Source organism: Oncorhynchus mykiss, chromosome 29 (assembly GCF_057628025.1).
Source record: "Oncorhynchus mykiss isolate SJ-2025 chromosome 29, ASM5762802v1, whole genome shotgun sequence".
Classification (NCBI taxonomy): Eukaryota; Metazoa; Chordata; class Actinopteri; order Salmoniformes; family Salmonidae; genus Oncorhynchus; species Oncorhynchus mykiss.
In genome coordinates this window covers 13,986,926-14,006,002 of record NC_143050.1, presented here as the reverse complement: position 1 = coordinate 14,006,002, position 19,077 = coordinate 13,986,926, and the positions used below count along the sequence as shown (strand labels likewise).

The 19,077-nt window shown below is 44.3% G+C and overlaps 1 protein-coding gene and 1 pseudogene across 3 annotated transcripts; one reads left to right on the top strand and one right to left on the bottom strand.

Annotated features, from left to right (window-relative positions):
* Positions 1 to 2,127: 2,127 nt before the first annotated feature.
* LOC110510130 (uncharacterized) lies at positions 2,128 to 10,985 on the bottom strand. Of its 2 annotated transcripts, none has more exons than XM_021591476.3 (4): positions 10,235 to 10,985; positions 9,227 to 9,596; positions 7,568 to 8,465; positions 2,128 to 7,482 (listed from the first exon to the last, which is right to left on the bottom strand). In XM_021591476.3, exons 2-4 carry the CDS (start codon positions 9,582 to 9,584, stop codon positions 7,197 to 7,199), a joined length of 1,542 nt encoding a protein of 513 aa, XP_021447151.1. In that variant the 5' UTR covers positions 9,585 to 9,596; positions 10,235 to 10,985; the 3' UTR covers positions 2,128 to 7,196. The 2 variants fall into 2 exon arrangements, with proteins under 2 accessions (XP_021447151.1, XP_036823352.1); XM_036967457.2 differs by having other exon boundaries at positions 10,204 to 10,265.
* Positions 10,984 to 18,500, top strand: LOC110510132 (ras and Rab interactor 2-like; annotated as a pseudogene). Its single transcript, XR_005040405.2, has 10 exons — positions 10,984 to 11,385; positions 12,948 to 13,142; positions 13,375 to 13,489; positions 13,603 to 13,675; positions 13,766 to 13,857; positions 14,167 to 15,231; positions 15,359 to 15,667; positions 15,794 to 15,925; positions 16,021 to 16,187; positions 17,758 to 18,500. The product of XR_005040405.2 is annotated as a ras and Rab interactor 2-like (transcript).
* The last annotated feature ends 577 nt before the right edge of the window (positions 18,501 to 19,077 follow it).

Genomic DNA, 19,077 nt, shown 5'->3' with positions numbered 1-19,077 from the left:
TGCAGTCTCTGCAATATAGGAATTGAGAGACTTATATTTGGCTCAACTACCCTCACACTGATGGGAAACCAATGTAGGCTAGGCTACCCCTGTCAATGACCACTGTAATAAGACAGACAGTTGAAAATAGGTTGAAGTACATATAACAACTGGTATGTGCAATGAATCTTCCCAAATCAAGCAAGTGAATGGCCGGTATTCAATTAGATCAGCCAAGTTTAAATGTGATTCAGGCATCCTCCTTCCTACCTGTAGCTGGTCTACACTATAATGACCATTTTACCCATCCCCAAAATGGAATTGTACAAGCAATCATTTAATCAATAAGTTCACTGGCAACTCATTCAAATTGTTATCTGAGACCTTAAGCGGTACAACAGATATACAGTGTACAAAACATTAGAACCACCTTGACAGATTGACCAGGTGAGCCTAGGTGAAAGCTAACATCCCTTATTGATGTCACTTGTTCAATCCACTTCAATCAGTGTAGATAAACGTGAGGAGACAGGTTAAGGATTTTTAAGCCTTGAGACAATTGAGACATGGATTGTGTGTGTGCCACTCAGAGGGGGAAAAGGCAAGACAAAATATTGAAGTGCCTTTGAATGGGGTATGGTAGTAGGTGTCAAGCACACTGGTTTGTATGTGTCAAGAATTGCAAGAACTGCAACTCTGCTGGGTTTTTCAGGCTCAACAGTTTCCCCTGTGTATCAAGAATGGTCCACCACCCAAAAGACATCCAGCCAACTTGACACAACTGTGGAAAGCGTTGAAGTCCACATGGGTCAGAATCCCTGAGGACTGCTTTCAACACCTTGTAGAGTCCATACCCCCAGCTCAGTTGGTAGAGTACAGTGCTTGCAATGCCAAGCTAGTGTATTCGATTCCCGGTAACACGTCAAATGCATACATTACTAAGTTGCTTTGAATAAAAGTAAATGGCATATCATGTATATATTATTAAAGCAATATGGCACATCGGGGGTATATGGCCAATATCCCAGGTTCAGGGCTGTTCTTATGCACGACGCTATGTGGCGTGCCAAGATACAGCCATTAGCCGTGGTATATTGGCCATATACCACAAACCCCAGAGGTGCCTTATTGCTATTATAAACTAGTTCCAGAAGTAATTAGAGCAGTAAAAATTATTTGTCATACCCTTGGTATATAGTCTGATATGACACGGCTTTCAGCCAATCAGCATTCAGGGCTTGAACCAGTTTATAATATAACTATAATTGAGGATGTTCAAAGGGGGTCGGTGCAACTCAATATTAGGAGAGCGTTCCTAATGTTTTGTCCACTCAGTGTATATCTAGAGGGTATATATCCTGCAGGCTACATAGGTACCAATCATTAATTTTGTAAATAGTAACTCCATGCTAAATTTGTGGGCCAAATCCCCTTGCGCTGCTGTTTCTCCCATGCGGGGTCCAATAGAAGGTCCCTGTCCCAATCCTCCTCTTGGTTCATGTAGACGTGCTCCGAGTCCGAAGTCATCATGTAGGAACCATATTGCACCTGCGTTTCAATTGCTGTCATTTCGATGTCTCCTTTGGGAGATGCTTATTCCCTCGACGTACTCAATTTAATTTGCACTTTTCAATTAAACATACACGCACTGAGCAGTCAACTCTTAAGCCCGCAAAATTGTAGGGACACTGGTGCACCCGCCGCACGAAGTAGACTGCACTCAAACCCCTGGTCAAAGCAGACACATGTAACAGCATCTCGTTACATATGACTGGCTTGACCTGGGGCTATAAGTGACACTAAAAAGACTAGGCAGAACTAGTGGATATGCATGTATGCCTCTTGCAGATGCATCGATCTAGACTGCAAGAGTTCTCATCTACAAATCAATAAGGGTCACAAACAGACATGTGTAAGATATTCATTCCAATCAAGTCCTTGATATGTAGCCAGCCATTTGTGACAGGTCTTGGTGGGCACTGCCACTAACCAGAGGTTGCAGGTTCAGGATATGTGAGAAATGATCAAAATCAATGTGAAAGGCTTTATTCCACATTCACATAATGCAGAGCATTGTGTCATACTTCTTAGTTCAGTAAACATGTCCCTTCATGCCCATTAAAAAGTAGCCTCTTCAAAACAAATGAGTTGTTTCAATGTCATTTATTGAGACTTACAAAGAACAACGTGTCTTCATTGAAATGAATTTGACAGCTACAAATTAAAACAAATTCTCAATTAAGCATCAGGTGATTCATTTCTATATCTTTCAATAAATGGTTCTGCAATCAGCAACCTGTCTTTCATTTTCTGTAATGGACAAATAACAGTAATCTACAGATGTACAGTATTTTCCCTGATTTCTCATAAAGCTTGATCTTACATATAGTTTTCAGTCCTAATCCACATGCGTTCAAACAAGTCTCTGTAAAAATGTCAGGAATTCCAATGGATGAAAGATTGGGAAACTGGAAGAAAAACTGTTTAGTAGTGATATGATTAGTGCCAATTCGAAACTATAATGTGACAGATAGGTAAGGGGACTTTGATTGAAACCGTGCACGGTGTATCGTAGGCCGATATAGTCCAGCTCTCATTCATTGAGGGAGACCACTGAAGTCCTCAATAAACAAAGCAATACAAACTTAACAAAAACAATATGGTGGAATTTTTGTGTTTGGCTGCATTTACACGGGCAGCCCAATTCTGATCTTCTGCCCAAGTATTGGCAAAAGATCCAAATTGGGCTGCCTGTGTAAAAACAGCCTAACATATCTTACATCAACCACATGATTACATTAAGGTTCCCAATCAATGTTTGAAAATTGTAATCAGACAATTTAACAGGTTGATTAGGATATGTACAATTTACTTAAAACTAGACAGGGAACGTAGAATACTGAATGTTGTCCTCTTGACATCCATGTCTTCTAAGCTAACGCAGCTGTGGAATGTTCTCGAGGGGACGGTGTTGTAGGCCTGTAGATATACTGGTTATGGGATCAGAGTGAGAGGGTTTGGGCGTTGTGCTGCAGATTGAAGGGGGGAGGGGGGTAGGTAGGTGAATTTGAGCGGGGCAGTGGTGCATTGGTTACTCACCCAGCATGCGTGGGACAGAGGTCGATAGCCCTACCTCCCTCCCTCCGTTCATCTGGCCTTTTGCGTACCACTGCGTCCTTAGCCGTTCAAAGCACAGCTGGAACGCCTCAGTTTTGAGCGTGAATGCACATCTTGTCTCACTGGAAATACCTCAGAAAAATATGCCACAACACAAGCATACGCAACAACTCCAGCATTCCCCAATCTGACCACCCGTAATTACAATAACTTAAGTTTCTTAAATCTGTTTTGAGTACAGGTTTAAAACCCATTTCTGTGATTAATTGAAGATTCATTTAATGACAATATACAGTGTGATTCATTTCAATTTGGCAAAATTATTCCTTTAAAAACATCAATAGAATTAAAGAAAATAAGAAAAATCCATGACTACTGTTGATGGGGGTCGTCTAATTTCGGAAAGGAAGATGGCCTCAGATAGAGCCATGACTGGACTATTTTACAGGCACATCTAGCGTCAACCCAGATCAGTTGGGTCTGCAAAAGGCTCAATAGTGTATGTGCCTTGTGGGGATTACCCTTATCAACCATACTAGTAGCAGTACTACAACTACAATGAGGGGAGTGTGGCCTCACTAACCCATTGGACAAGCCCTGACATTCAGGCCCTAGGTTCTTGTAAACTAGTTGTCTTGTGATAGTTTGTTGGGCTTCCAGCATCACAGACCTTAAATAAATAATAAAATGGGGTGCCTCGTTGTGAAGGAGGAGTGGGGTCAATGAGGGAAGTGTATGGTCGAAGTGCAGGCGTGGTCGGGGGCAGAGGGCTTTACCTTTGTGGGGACTGCGTCCACGGCATTGCGCGACTAATTTTCTTCCCCCGTCACACACAACATGGCGTCCAGGGACCCAGGAGCCATTTTAGCTGTAATAATTAGCGAGAAGGGAAAACGTAGCTGGAAGAGCAATAACAGTAACAATGTCATGCACTACAGTTTTAAAACATCACAGAAAGCCATATCAACGAATATACGTGCAATAAGCAGGTGCATGTTGTCATGGTAACCAGAAAGAATGAGATAACGATTAAAATTTTTCCTATCAGAAATTAAAACCAATCCATAACCAACTGTAGTCTACAGCTCACTTCTACATCCAAATACTGTGACGCAGCAAGGCAACAAACATTTGTCATTCTAATGATATGATTGCCTTCAACTGTTCTTCTGACACCCACGGCGACAAACTAACAAACATTGCCATGAGGTTTGTCGCATGTTCTGAGGTAGGTGTAATGAAGAGCTAGGCTGAGACCAAGTGGTAGAGCCCAATTGAGAACTGTTTGAAATGATCTTGTCATAGTTCACAGGAATGGGATAATCTTTGTTTAAGGTGTTTCCCTTCAGACGTGAAAGGTTGAAATAATTAGTAAATCCTTTGGGAAAAAAAACATGGAAACGATTTAATATCATGTTTAATCGCATGTCTAATAATTAACCCGATAGGGAAAACATTTCCTAGTTTAAATTATAAAAAAAATACAGCCGCATGTTGTTTTATTCTCAAACCAAATCACTCCTACTTTTATTACTTAAGCTTGAGGCTTAAGGTTTCAATAGGTTACATACTGAATAATAGAAACCAATGAGTTTCCATCAAACCTGGACAGCCTAATGGCTCCATTTAAGACAATTCATTAATCTGATGGTCCAATTGAAGTAAATACTCTCACAGAATATTATGATCAGGATCGCACAGGAAGTTCACTTAAACCAAAAGAAAACAAAGAAAAAGAACATGTTTGTCCTGTACAAGGTCAAACCACACAAAGTACTGTGTGTGAAAAGCCCACTAGTTTTTGTCCTTTGGAGAAAAGGTGAGGCCCAAAATGGCAGTTGATTACCCTCAGATCCTGAAAGGCATGCTTAAAGGAAGCCCTCTGCATGCACTTGCCACCAGCAGGGCTTTCCACATTTCCATTTTCCATTTAAACCAAACAGAGGTGAAACCAGTTAAGTCACTAGGCTAGTATTCATGGTATAACAATAGAAAGCATTCATGCATCACTGTCTGCAAATAAAAAAACGAGTCCCCCAGAAAATGCGAGTTTAAAGCTAGCCTGTCTAATCTTAAAGTGGTTCGCTTCGTTGGATTTCTATCTGATACATTTGATCAGTTCCAACGGGAGGTCATGTGAGACGTGGGGAAGGACTACATTCCCAGAGGCCAGAGAAAAGGGAGTTTTGCATTTCACTCCAGCAGATGTGTACTGTTGTTGCAGCAAAGCGCCTGGGTCTCGCTCCCAAAGCCCCAGACATTATGGAGAGAAAGTTTGATGACTGAGGTGTGAATGTGTATTCCTGTGATTGTTATAAAAAGTGAAGGCATCATGCTTAAATTGATCCCCTAGAATGTTCACAAGTGTCCACACATACAGTCACACTGGTCCTCATGTCCAAATTAGCCTATATGTAAAGATACTTTGCCCCTTGCTTTCCATTTTTTTCTTCTTTTTTTTTTTCTAAACACAAGCTCTAAAACCTTTAACCATTTTATTAACCAAAGATCTACATACGCTGGAACATATTGGAACAGTGACTTTTCATATCAAGGTCTTCGATGAAGGCAATATAAATTTAAAAAACTAAATCTGGCCAATGGAAAAATTAAGCTCTAAACTATATACACTACATGGCCAAAAGTATGTGGACACCTGCTCGTCAAACATCTTATTCCAAAATCATGGGTATTAATATGGAGTTGGTCCCCCCTTTGCTGCTATAGCAGCCTCCACTCTTCTGGGAAGGATTTCCAGTAGATGTTGCTTCTATTCAGCCACAAGACATTAGTGAGGTCGGGCACTGATGTTGGGCGATTAGGCCAACATCCCAAAGGGATGGGTTAAGGTCAGGGCTCTGGGCAGGCCAAGTTCTTCCACATCGATCTTGACAGACCATTAATGTATGGAACTCTGTGCACAGGGAGCTTTGTCATGCTGAAACAAGAAAAGGCCTTCCCCAAACTTTTGCCACAAAGTTGGAAGCACAGAATAATCTAGAATGTCATTGTATGCTGTAGCTTTAAGATGTCACTGGAAATAAGGGACCTAGCCGGAACCATGAAAAACAGCCCCAGACTATTATTCCTCCTCCACCATTTGAGCAGGTAGTGTTCTCCTGGCATCCGCCAAACCCAGATTTGTCCGTCGGACTGCCAGATGGTGAAGCATGATTCATCACTCCAGACGTGTTTCCACTGCTCCAGAGTCCAATGGCGGTGAGCATTACACCACTCAAGCCAACGCTTGGAATTGTGCATGGTGATCTTATGCTTGCGTGCGGCTGTTCGGCCATGGAAACCCATTTCATGAAGCTCCTGAAGAAACAGTTATTGTGCTGACGTTGCTTCCTGAGGCAGTTTGGAACTCGGTAGTGGGTGTAGCAACCGAGGACAGATGATTTTTACGCGCTTCAGCACTCGGCGGTCCTATTCTGTGAGCTTGGGTTGACTACCACTTCGCGACTGAGCCATTGTGTGAGCTATTTTATACACCTGTCCACAACGAGTGTGGCTAAAATAGCTGACTCCACTAATTTGAAGGGCTGTCCATATACTTTTGGACATGTAGTGTATGTGAACTAATGGCTAATTTGGATGAGCTAAAGTCACCTTGAGGACAGAGGCAAGGCTCTGATTTAAAAAATGCATGGATCGATTTGGGTGCTTCCTTCATCGCTCAAAAATATACACATTTATTTTACACAATATATTTCAACTAGGCTTTTAACAAGGCACTCCTCTGGTATGGATTAATATTCTCGCATATTTGACAGATTATGGGACGGGGATGTGTAAGGAAGAGCAGTCATTACAGAGCCCCCAGTACACATCACAACCATACACTTCCTTAAAACCATAACGACTTCACAATATAGATTACTGCATTATGGGGCAGTGTTACTATCAAAGCAAAACCAGGCATACTATAAAGTGAAAAATAAACTAGTCAGAATTGTGTTTAGAAAAGAGAAGATGCAAAACAGGGGAATTATAAATGGGCAAACTTGCAGTGATGCACATTTGGACCACACAACTACATCACTCAAAACCCACACATTCACACACACACACACACATTCACACTGCAATGTAAAGGGTTATCGGTGCTCTGGCATGTGGGAGTAGTCAGGGCGGCGGAGGAGGGGCTCCTTGTGTGATGGAGGCGGATCATACGCTCTAGCTGGGGCGTAGGTAGCAGGCGCTTCCAGGTTGTGGGCCTCCGTCGGGGGTGGGGCCTGCATGGGCATCTGGTAGTTGGGCATTGTGGGGGGCATCTGGGTCGGGGCTGGAGGAGGGTAGCCATATTGGTACTGCTGGTACTGTTGTTGGTACTGCTGGTACTGTTGGTACTGCTGGACCTGCTGATAGTACTCTGCATAGCATCTGAAGTTAAGAAAAGAGAAAGCCTGTTGAACACGTTTGATCTGCTTCAAAATAACTAAAACTGCCCCAAACGTGCATCATGTACCTGGCAATGGGGTCTCTATCAGCAGCAGGGTCCTCTGGTCGGCCGGGTGGCGTTGGGAGGAGGGCGCGGCGTTTGGGGCGTGGCTGGGGGAAGGGCTGGGGCACAGGGTCAGGCAGCAGTGGGGTGGAGCGGCGTACTGGGCTGCGGTCCCTGTCCCCTGACTTCGTCCCCATCTGCTGCTCCGCTAGAACCTGCTGGCCCTGCTGGAAGAAGCGGGCCCGTGCTGCCTCAAAGATGGCCTGGGCAGTGGGTTCTGCACCCCCCATGGAGCCATAGGCTGAGCTGGCGTTGTAGAGGGCCGAGGCTCCACCATAGGCCGGGTTGACAGCAGCCTGGGCTGATGGTGCCTCTCCAGCTGTGGGGTCGTACTGGTTACTGTAGCCTTCTGCGTCCGATGTGGCTGAATTCTGATAGCTGGCGGCCTGGTTGGCTATAGAGTCGTATACCTGATCCGCTACAGAGCCGTACACCTGGCTGGCGAGGGCACCGTAGACCGCAGGGCTCACTGGAGTACCATCTGTGGCGCTGGCTGCCGTCATGCCCTTTAGCGCAGCGTATGTGGGATCAAAGCTCGTTGTGTTGTAGACAGAGTTGTGCAAGCTCTGCTGCACCTGAAGAGGCAGACCTGCAGCTGCAGCAACGGCAGCAGCCAGTACAGCAGCCTGACTCTGGTGGTGCTCCATATGAGGGTTGATGGAGGGGCTTTCAGTGGCATAGTGACTCATGATGGGGGCCTTTGCTGTAGTCGTGGTGGGATTACTGGGCTGCACATTGGAGAGCTCCACAGAGAGCGGTCGGCCTTTGAAGGTGGTCCCATGGAGAGCCTCAATAGCCTGCACTGCATCCTCCTTCCGCTCCATGTGTACAAAGGCATACCCCGCAGAGGAGGAGAGCCTCGCTGTAACCAAGCACAGGATGATAAGACAGTCAGCTAATGAAAGTAACCACTAACCATGTTTACCATCCATTCTGATGAGTAAAGTACAGGTTTGATAAAACTCACCATAGGCCTGATGGAAACGAAAATTGTCTTAACTTTCCTAAATGTTGACAAAACACGTTCGACAGGATTGTATAAAAACAATTTTATGGTGAAATATAATGCGATAAACTGTGGTGGATATGCTTTTTTTTTGCATAGTTGTTGCTAGAATAACCATCATATGGAAGTAAATTTGCACTCATGCTATGTTGCGCGGTCCTCCTACTACGAGGTGAAAAAAATGCAGTTTATTAACAGATAAAATAAGTTATGATGAACCTGATGAGCTTGATGCTATTTCCAATACATTTAAACGGTCTTAATTTGGATGCTGGTGACAAAGTTATCAGTGATTGGCTGTCGATTACATTTAATTGACCAATAAAAATGATATTCCTCTTAGCCATAATCTCATGTACCCTGTGTGTTGTATCTGCGAGCTATAGGCTAGAGTGCACGTTCCAAGACCACCATGGACAAATGTACTGTTTATCCCAAGACTTTGTGACAAAACCATTGACAAGAGTTAAGATACAGAACAGAGTGCATGACATCATTACACACAGTTTTGTATCCTCAACAGAACAATTTGGTGAAAATACCCCTATCAGTATAATTTGAATACCAGTATTTGCTTAAAAATCTTTTGACAAATGGATGGGAGGGTAGAGACTCACCTTTGACCTTATCACACTCCAGAACTTTCCCAAAGGTCTGAAAGAGCTCTTGCAGGTCTTCAGCAGAACACATGGCACTGAGATTCCCCACAAAGACCTTGGTGGAATGCATGGGCCTTCCGCGGGACTCTTCAACCACCAGGTTGCGGCCACGGAACTCCCGTCCATTCAGTTCCCTTATGGCTAGATCAGCAGCACCATCTCCCTGGAGATGGATGAAGGCAAACTGCCGGAGTACACTGCAGGTGACCACCTGTCCGTATGGCCCAAAGAGCTGTGTCAGGTCCTCCTGAGAGGTGTCCAAAGCCAGGTTTCCCACAAAGAGCTTTATAGCTTCGTTCTTATCCGTTGACTCCATGGTTGGGTACACCTGGGGAAGGAGCAGGGTGTCAGTGACCTAGCTAGCTAATTTAAGTTTACATTTTGGCTGATGACATAACTGTTATTAAGGGGCGTCTTAAGAAAAACCGCATGCAACCACTATAGGCAAATCATGAATATAGTAGTTTAATAAAACGTGACAAGTAACTAACAATAGTTTAACGCATAAAGCTAAAACTAGTCCATAGTCAACATTAGAAAACCTAGCTAGCAAGCTAACGTTAGTTTCCCCCTCCCTTCTCGAGTTGAGGTGGCATCAATTCGGTGATGCTTGGCAACACCCGATCGGGAAACACGAGATGCTCATATCGTTACATGAAATTGCTGTACTATACACATATTAGTTGGTCGAGGTGTGATCAGATTTATCCTGGCTCGCTAGCTGGCTAGCTAAATGATCAATTCGGCGCGGATTAGAGTTAGCTTGCTGGCTAGCTAAACTAGCCATTTTGCGGTGTTGAAAAATAATGTTCAGAAGCAGTTTAACTAATTACATCTATTTGCAACTATTCAGAGCATTATGCACATTTTTATATCACATTGTACATTCATAAAAGTTGCCAAGCTAAACAAATATTACTCAAGTTTACACATACAAAAAATAAGCACACTGTGCATCCATCTTACCTAACGTGGTGCAATATTTCCAATGACCACCTCCGGTTCCGATCTTTGAGAGAGTGACGTATGATATTTTCAACAAATCACTAGAGCAGAAGTCTGGTTACATGTAAACGTTCATGGCAGGCGTATTACACAATGTCAGCTACAATCTTTTTCTACGATGTAAATGACCATGTTGTTTGAGTGAAGTGAGTTTTGCTTATCACTCCAGCAGACGTGTAATGTTGTTGCAGCAAAGCGCTTGGGTCTCGCTCCCAAAGCCCCAGACATTATGAGTGTTACAACCATAGTGATCCTTGTGTTCGAATTCCTAATGTTATGCTTTCAACCATTCCTTCTTGTTGTTGCATTTGCCTGGTAAATGATGTCAATCCTTTTCTCTAAAGTATCAAATTAAACAGACATTTACATTTCAATAAATAGGCTGTGTATGTCTGTAAAATATGTTAATAATTGCAACCTAATTTGGTTGCAATTGGTGGTGACCACTCGGAAGTTTAAAAATAATTGAGGCAGATGAATTGTCTAGCCCTCCATCACAAAGTACAGGATACAGATAGATTGTAATTGTTTTGTAGAGGCGAATTTCCCATTAAAAATACTGTATTCAGGGACTGCATTGTAATTATGTTTAAGAGGCGAATTTCCCTTTGAAAATACTGTTTCAATTGAATTTCCGCAACGTGGTGACGGGCGCAGGCGTATTTAACCTTGGTTCAGGTTTGTTTCTCTCCCAAGTGTGAATGAAAAATATACGGAAGACAGCAGAGGAGTGCCAGGAACTTCTGAACTACAGCTTCACAGAGACTGGAGAGTCCCAGACAGACATCATGACGTATCCAGAGATCTAGGACTATTACATTCTCTATACTTTTGAAGTTTCAATGACATTTGGAAATTCAGGGATCAGATGGGATTTACAGTAGGCTATTTAGAATAATCTCTGTCACATTTTAAGGACGACAGGGGATCGGGAGATGAAGGTAAATTATGTAATGTCATTTATTTGAAAGTGTAAAACAAGGAACAGTTGCGAATATTTGTATGATTAGTGAAATCACGAAACCTGGCACTCGTTAACTGAAGGTATGCAAGAAGACCGCAGATCAAAGAAGTGCCGCGCACAGAGTGGTACAGATCGAGCAGCACGCAAGGTATGTTGGAAGCTCATACCATGTCCACAAATAGGATGCTGTAATGTTATTATTTATACAAATAAAATACAAAATATTTTTTTTCAATTTACTGAATGAAGTACCCTTTGATATCATGGTCAGTTATTACAATATAGTAAACTGTTATTTATGGAAGAAGAAAAAATAATCACTGGTTCCACAACATAAGAGCTGTATAACGCCATTAATGACCTCATTTTAAACTACTCGTTTGGCACTACACCTTCATGTTATTCTAGTGATACTGTATATTCAGGTCCTGGCAGGTCATTCAGTACACCTTCATGTTATTCTAGTGATACTGTATATTCAGGTCCTGGCAGGTCATTCAGTACACCTTCATGTTATTCTAGTGATACTGTATATTCAGGTCCTGGCAGGTCATTAATTACACCTTCATGTTATTCTAGTGATACTGTATATTCAGGTCCTGGCAGGTCATTCAGTACACCTTCATGTTATTCTAGTGATACTGTATATTCAGGTCCTGGCAGGTCATTAATTACACCTTCATGTTATTCTAGTGATACTGTATATTCAGGTCCTGGCAGGTCATTAATTACACCTTCATGTTATTCTAGTGATACTGTATATTCAGGTCCTGGCAGGTCATTCAGTACACCTTCATGTTATTCTATTGATACTGTATTTTCAGATCCTGGCAGGTCACAGTTGTTTTTTTGTCAGTTATACAATTGTCTCATTGGGTCAGTCTCATGAGGTTCAATAGCAGGCTTCAGAATAGTCTATTCATTCTGGACATGTTTTATTGCATTAAACATATGAATACTCATTTAAGCTACTGGTTTAAATTTGAGATCTGTACCTCTCAATTGTTTGCTGGGTTAGATTATCATTTTCACACACTTCTCTGTAGGTTTGGAGAGTGTTTTCACCAAGTCTAAACTTGCCAGGCTTCTACGGAGACTTGGGCAGCCAGCCCTACATCCACCTCTTCTCTAGAATGGTGTTTTAGGCTCAGGGGCATATATACAGCAGCAGCCAATCCCTGGAAGGAAGTTGGAGGTGATAACAGCCTGTGCACATAACTACCTCTATCAAAATCTAGCCACACCTTCTCATATTCAAAGGGTTTAAAAAGCTAAGGCAAAATTATACTTCAGTCCCAGCAAGTTCACTGTTGAGGGTTGGATCCTTAGGATATGTGCACACACTAGAGCCACACACACTAAACACCCTCCCGTGTGGTGAGTCGTACTCAGTTGATGACATACACCCTCCAGATTACTCAGAGGAAGGAATACGGTTTGGGAGTGTCCCAAAAGGACAGAGAAGTAGTGGTCAGCACGGAACACAGAACACAAGACATGATGCATGCTGGTGTTACCAGAACGGAACAGGAAGGGTACTGATTATGAAGCATTAGTCTGCGGAAGAGCAGAACCTCAAAGAATGTGTATTCTCTTGCTGGTGTTTTACCTTCGATGGGAAGCATCATTGTGGCAACATAAAGCATAACCACATGGTGTACAGATACCATATAGTACCCGTGCTATATACTGTATGTCTCTGTTCCCCAGATGCAGGAGGACCCGGTGTATGATTTCCCTGAGCCGGTAGGGAAGCCGATAGGAGAGAGGCGGGCTTGTCTTCAGCGTAGCTCCCTGAAGAGCATCAGTGTGCTGGACCGTCTGCTTCTCACACACTCCGTCTGGCTGCAGCTGTCCATCAACTCTGCTACCGCTCTGCACATCCTACAGAGGGAGCCGCCTGGGGTGAGACCAGTGGAGGCTGCTGAGGGGAGGATGGCTCATAGTAATGGCTAGAATGGAGTAAATGGAATGGCATAATTTTGTTTGATGTATTTGATACCATTCCACCTATTCCACTCCAGCCATTACCACGAGCCTGTCCTCCCCAATTAAGGTGCCACCAACCTCCTGTGGGTGAGACACAAAACCGCACACAAACCACAACCTAAGTTTGCATATATCTGTCTCTCTGCAGACCTTTCTAGTGCGCAGGTCCAACACCTCGCAGAAGAAAGTGCTGTGTGTCAGGCTTGCAGATGACTGCCTCCCCTCCTTTTTCAAACAATTTGTCATCCAGGAATTGGACTCCAGTGAGTGTTGAAAGAGAAAGCCAGAGATGTTCCTTCTACAGCCCGTTGCAGTGAACGATGAGGGTCTTACTAATGATCTTATCCTTGCATCCCCATTTCCCTTCCATTCACAGCTTTCTCCTTGGAGAGAGCTGCTATCAGTTTCCCTGACCTCTGCCGGCTCATCGCCTTCTACTGTGTTAGCCGGTATGTTCCACATCACAGTAGAATAGGTTCAGGACCTTTAGACCAATCAGACCTGTCTATAAAACCTACTGTATGTGCTGTATATTTCAGGGATGTGTTGCCCTTCCCCCTGGAGCTCCCTGAGGCCATAGTCAAGGCTTCATCCCACAAACAGCTGGAGTCCATCTCCCACATGGGAGTGGGTAGGTACCACAGAGTGGCTCAGAGGTCTGATGATCCACCAAGGTCTTGGCAATTGTTGAAATGCTAGCTTCCATTGTGTGCTGTACGCAACTTCTCAACAACTCATCTCTAGGTTTCTTCCTTGGTTTCTGCCTTCTATGGAGTTTTTCATAGCCACTGTGCTTCTGCCTCTGCGTTCCTTGCTCTTTGAGGTTTTAGGTTGGGTATCTATCTGTGACAACTGCTGATGGAAAAGGGACATTCGATTCATTGATCAAGGATAGCCTTGAAGAATAATGCTGACATAGTTTTGCTTCTTTTTCATTCAGAGTTCTGGAGCTCGCCGCTGAACTTCAGAGGTCCACGCAATGGGCCCCCACCAGTGGAGGAGGCACCGCTGCCCCCTAGCCCCACCCCTGAGGATTGTGCCACACCCGAGGAGAGCCCCACCCTGTTTCAAGAGTTCTGCTCCATCCAAACACGCAGCCCCCGGGAGCTGAACTGTGGGGCAGCAGGCCAAGGGGCTCTCTGTTTCATCAACCCACTCTTCCTGCAGTTCCAGACTGCACTGCACAGACGCCGCCACCAGTTCAAACGCAGCCTCAAGGTGCGTGTCTCCACTGAGAACTCTAGCCCATTGTCCCCACCATTTGCTCCTCCCCCTCCCCCACCTCTGCTGGCCAAGAAAAAGAGCAAGAAGGTCCATCAGGCCAGTAGAGCAGTGGAGGCCAGAGTGGAGGGTGAGGGAGGGACAGCACCCGTTCAGGAGGACTCAGACTACTTGCAGCCATGCTTGGTTCTTCCAGTTCTTCCGAAAAAGACCAGGGTCACACCCACACTGTCTCCCACTGCAGAGGAGGAGGACTACCATGTGCCCATAGGTCTCCTGCAGGGACTGGGCCAGGAGAAATGAGGTGAGGGGGAGGAGGTGAGTGAGGAGGTGGATCTCTTGCTGGAGCAGAGATATGCTCCCTCCCTGAGTGAGCTGGACAGCAGCAGTTCCCTCAGCAGCTTGGAGGAGACAGAGGAGAACCCAGAGCGACCTCCCCTCACCAGGGGAACAAGTAACCCCTCTCCCCCATGCACCTCTCCCGCTCGTCAGCCCGTCTCAGCCTTGCGCAAGCTTAGTGCAGCTTTTGTGTCCTTCTTTGTGCCTGAGAAGCGTGTGGCGAGGCTGGTGGAGGACCTGTCCCGTGACAAGAGGACTGCGTTTGGTGTCCTGGTGCAGGACTTCCTCAGGCAGCAGCGCGAGGTGATCAAGCCTCAGTGCCAGAGATCTGGCATAGAGCTACTGCAGGGCATCCGTCTCTTCCTCTCCCAGGCCAAGACCTTCCTGCTGGACTGTGGAGACCTACAGCCCCCCATTGAGACCATGGTGCATGATGATGAGAAAGGTACAGCAGACATTAGTCAAATGAACTGTCAAAATCTGCTCAGTCACTTTAAATACAACCAGTACTAGCATGTGTCCCTAGTGATGATGACATGTGACATTTTATGAATGTGCTTGTTTGTGTGCAGACCTGGTGCTGGAGAAAGCCATGTTCCGCTGTGTGCTGAAACCTTTGAAAGGACAGATAGATGGGACACTGCAAACTTTGCATGAGCGAGACCGCTCCACCCAAAGCATGGCAGAGAGCCTGGCTAAGGCCAGGGGAAAGACCCCGTTGGAGTGTTTTGGAGTGCGGGTGGGAGTGCCGGATGCTGCCGATGTGGAGAAGGTGCTGCAGAAGTTAGCTGTCATGAGGCGGGCATACTCTCCCATTGACAAGGTTGTGCTGCTTCTGCAGGTCTGCAAGCTCATCTATAAAGCCATGAAGGACAATTCAGGTGAGGGCTTTTCTTTGAGTGAATGTGATAGAGAAATAAACATTACAGAACCAACAGCTGTTATCCCTACCATCGTTGGTCTTGTCATGTCTTGTGTCAACATGGTTGCTTTGTCTTCATGAGCAGGCCAGGAGTTTGGTGCAGATGACTTCCTGCCAGCCTTGTCCTATGTCCTCGTACAGTGTAACATGCCTGAGCTGTCTGTGGAGGTGGAGTACATGATGGAACTGCTGGAGTCATCATGGCTCAAAGGGGAGGGTAAGGTTTTAAATGTGAAGTATTTATACTTTAAATGTGAAAATATTTTGAATAGTATGCGATGCCAAATAGCCATTTTGTAATGCTTGTACCAGGTGGGTACGACCTGACCAGTGTGTATGCCAGCCTGTGCCTGATCCAGAGCAAGCCTGAAGTAGTACCCTCCAGTGGGCTGACCCGCGAGGCCAGAGACTCTTTGAAAGACTGGAGCCGGCGCCGGAGCCTCCAGGCACAAAGCCAGAAAAACTTACGACAGCAACTGGTACGGCTCAATTCATTGATTTATTAGCACCAATACTGTATAGCAGAGGTAGGAAACTATACTGAACAAAAATATAAACGCAACATGCAACAAATTCAAAGATTTTACTGAGTTACAGTTTATATAAAGAAATCAGTCAATTTAATAACATTTATTAGGCCCTAATCTATGGATTTCACATGCCTGGGAATACAGATATGCATCTGTTGATCACAGATACCTTAAAAGGTAGAGGCGTGGATCAGAAAACCAGTCAGTATCTGGTGTGATCACCATTTGCTTCATGCAGCGCAACGCATCACATCTCCTTTGCATAGAGTTGATCAGGCTGTTGATTGTGGCCTGTGGAATTTTGTCCCACTCCTCTTCAATGGCTGTGCAAAGTTGCTGGATGTTGGCAGGAACTGGAACACGCTGTCATACCGTAGCATAGCATCCCAAACATGCTGAATGGGTAACATGTCTGGTAAGTATGCAGGCCATGGAAGAACTGGGACATTTTCAGCTTGCAGGAACTGTGTACAGATCCTTGCGACAAGGGGCCGTGCTGAAACATGAGGTGATGACAGCAGATGAATGGCACGACACTGGGCCTTAGGATCTCGTCACGGTATCACTGTGCATTCAAATTTTCATTGATAAAATGCAATTATGTTCATTGTCCGTAGTTTATGCCTGCCCATACCATAACCCCACCACCACCATGGGGCATTCTGTCCACAACGTTGACATCAGAAAAACTGCTCGCCCACACGATGCTATACACATGGTCTGCAGTTGTGAGGTTGGGTCTACGCACTGCAACATTTTCTAAAACAATGTTGGAGGCAGTTTATGGGACATTCCTGTAGTCAGCATTCCAATTGCACTCTCCCTCAACTTGAGTCATCCCTGGCAACAAAATTGCACATTTTAGAGTGGCCTTTTATTGTCCCAACCCAAGGTGCACCTGCGTAATGATCATTCTGTTTAATCAGCTTCTTGATATTCCACACCTGTCAGGTAGAGCATTATATTGGCAAAGGAGAAATGCTCACTAAAAGGGATGTAAACAAATTTGTGCACAATATTTGAGAGAAATAAGCTTTTTTTTGTGCGTATGGAACATTTCTGGGATCTTTTAATTCAGCTCATGAAACCAACACTTTACATGGTGCGTTTATATTTTTTTCAGTGTAGATTCAGCCACGGAATGATTTTAGTCAGCGGAACAGTTGTAATTTGAATACTGCAAATTTACCACAACTAAGCCCAAAAAGAGATTCATTTTGGATATTTTCAAATACAAACTCATTTTTAGCTTAATTCCTTTTGACTTTACTGTCCTTTTTTTAAACCAAAAAACTGAAATATCCCCTTTCCCCCCTTGCAGGCTAATTTCTGCCTGTTTCCGAACCCCACTGTAAAGAATCCCACATCTAGCAGTAATACCAAATAGAAATTAACACACACTCATCATAACAGATGTGGAATAATATGCCACAGTAGAATATCTCTGTACCCCAAAGCAACCATAAGGAATGCTTAATACTGTTCTCCTGGGTACATCCCTTTTCATTCTGTGTTGCAGAGGTGTGTCAGGGTTCTGTTTCAAGATGGAGAGAACAGCTGAATGAAAACCCTGCAGTGGAGGGCAGGAGTTAGTGGGGGGCCCTGACCCAGCTCTGTGCTGCTAAATTTGGGGTGGACAACCCAGAACTGTACAAACTGTACTGGCGGAGTGAGGGGGAGATCAAAGACCTCCCAACACAGGCCCAGATCCAGGACCTACAGGGCCAAGGCAGCAGTGGGACACCCCTCATATACCAGCAAGCCAACCAGGATCAACTCAAGACTCGCAAACAGGAGACGGTGGACTTTATGGGATTACCTTGAGAGGTCCACTTTGGTATCCACACATTATTGACCGATGTTCTTAAACCACTCAACTGCTAGAAATAATTGCTTTGTACTTTATTAAACTATTTAAATGAAAAATGTTCTGAATGGAGATGGCAGACCTGCCAACCCAGTCCAACTTTCCAGATTACCAGAAGCGCGCGGCCCATTGGAGATTCATCTCGCAAATCTAGTGCGAAGGCATTTTAGAAACATTGCCCCTATAGCTAATACCGGACACTCATTCATTCTTCATCGCGCAGTCTTCTAAACTCCCGACTCCATTTAATGCCAAGATGTTTATTTTTATTTGTGATTATACTTTTGTAATGCTTTTTGTGACGTAGATCATGAGTTAGTCTCAGGCTGCGTGAACCTCGTAATGTTACGTGGAAAATGGGATGCAGAATTAAATGTATATCACACTCCAACAAATGCGACCAGTTATTTTTCGTATTTGCATTTCTATTCACTAACAAATGCGAGTGAACTGCTGGCACGTTAGAGCCCACTGAATGTCCGCCAACGTTAGCTTGAAACAATTTGTGTTTACCTTTCCACAACACACGGAGTCGAAAAGGGATTTGTCCATGTTGAAGTAAAACTGACAGTCGGCAAACTCAGCATTTCAACAAACAGAAAGGGCAGACACGGGATAGCTACGTCGAATAATGATATATTCATCTCCATGTCCGTTGACACAAACTCCGTATATGTCTGTGTTGCAGCTCGAGAATCGGGATGTTAGATTTACTCAGTGGATTTATTTTTTATTAAAATGTAACAAAAATCAGGCCCTATTCATTTCTACGTACTTTCAATTCGGACCTCGTACATGGACAGAAAATGGCGTAGTTGGTACGCAAAATGCGTGCATGTTGGCAGGTCTGAGATTGCAAGGTAATGACAAATAAATACAAAGGTCTGTGTAAATTATATTCCAATATGTACCAGTTTAGTATGCAGCTGATTTCACAAGTTATCTGAGATATTTTTCATAACAAAAAACAGA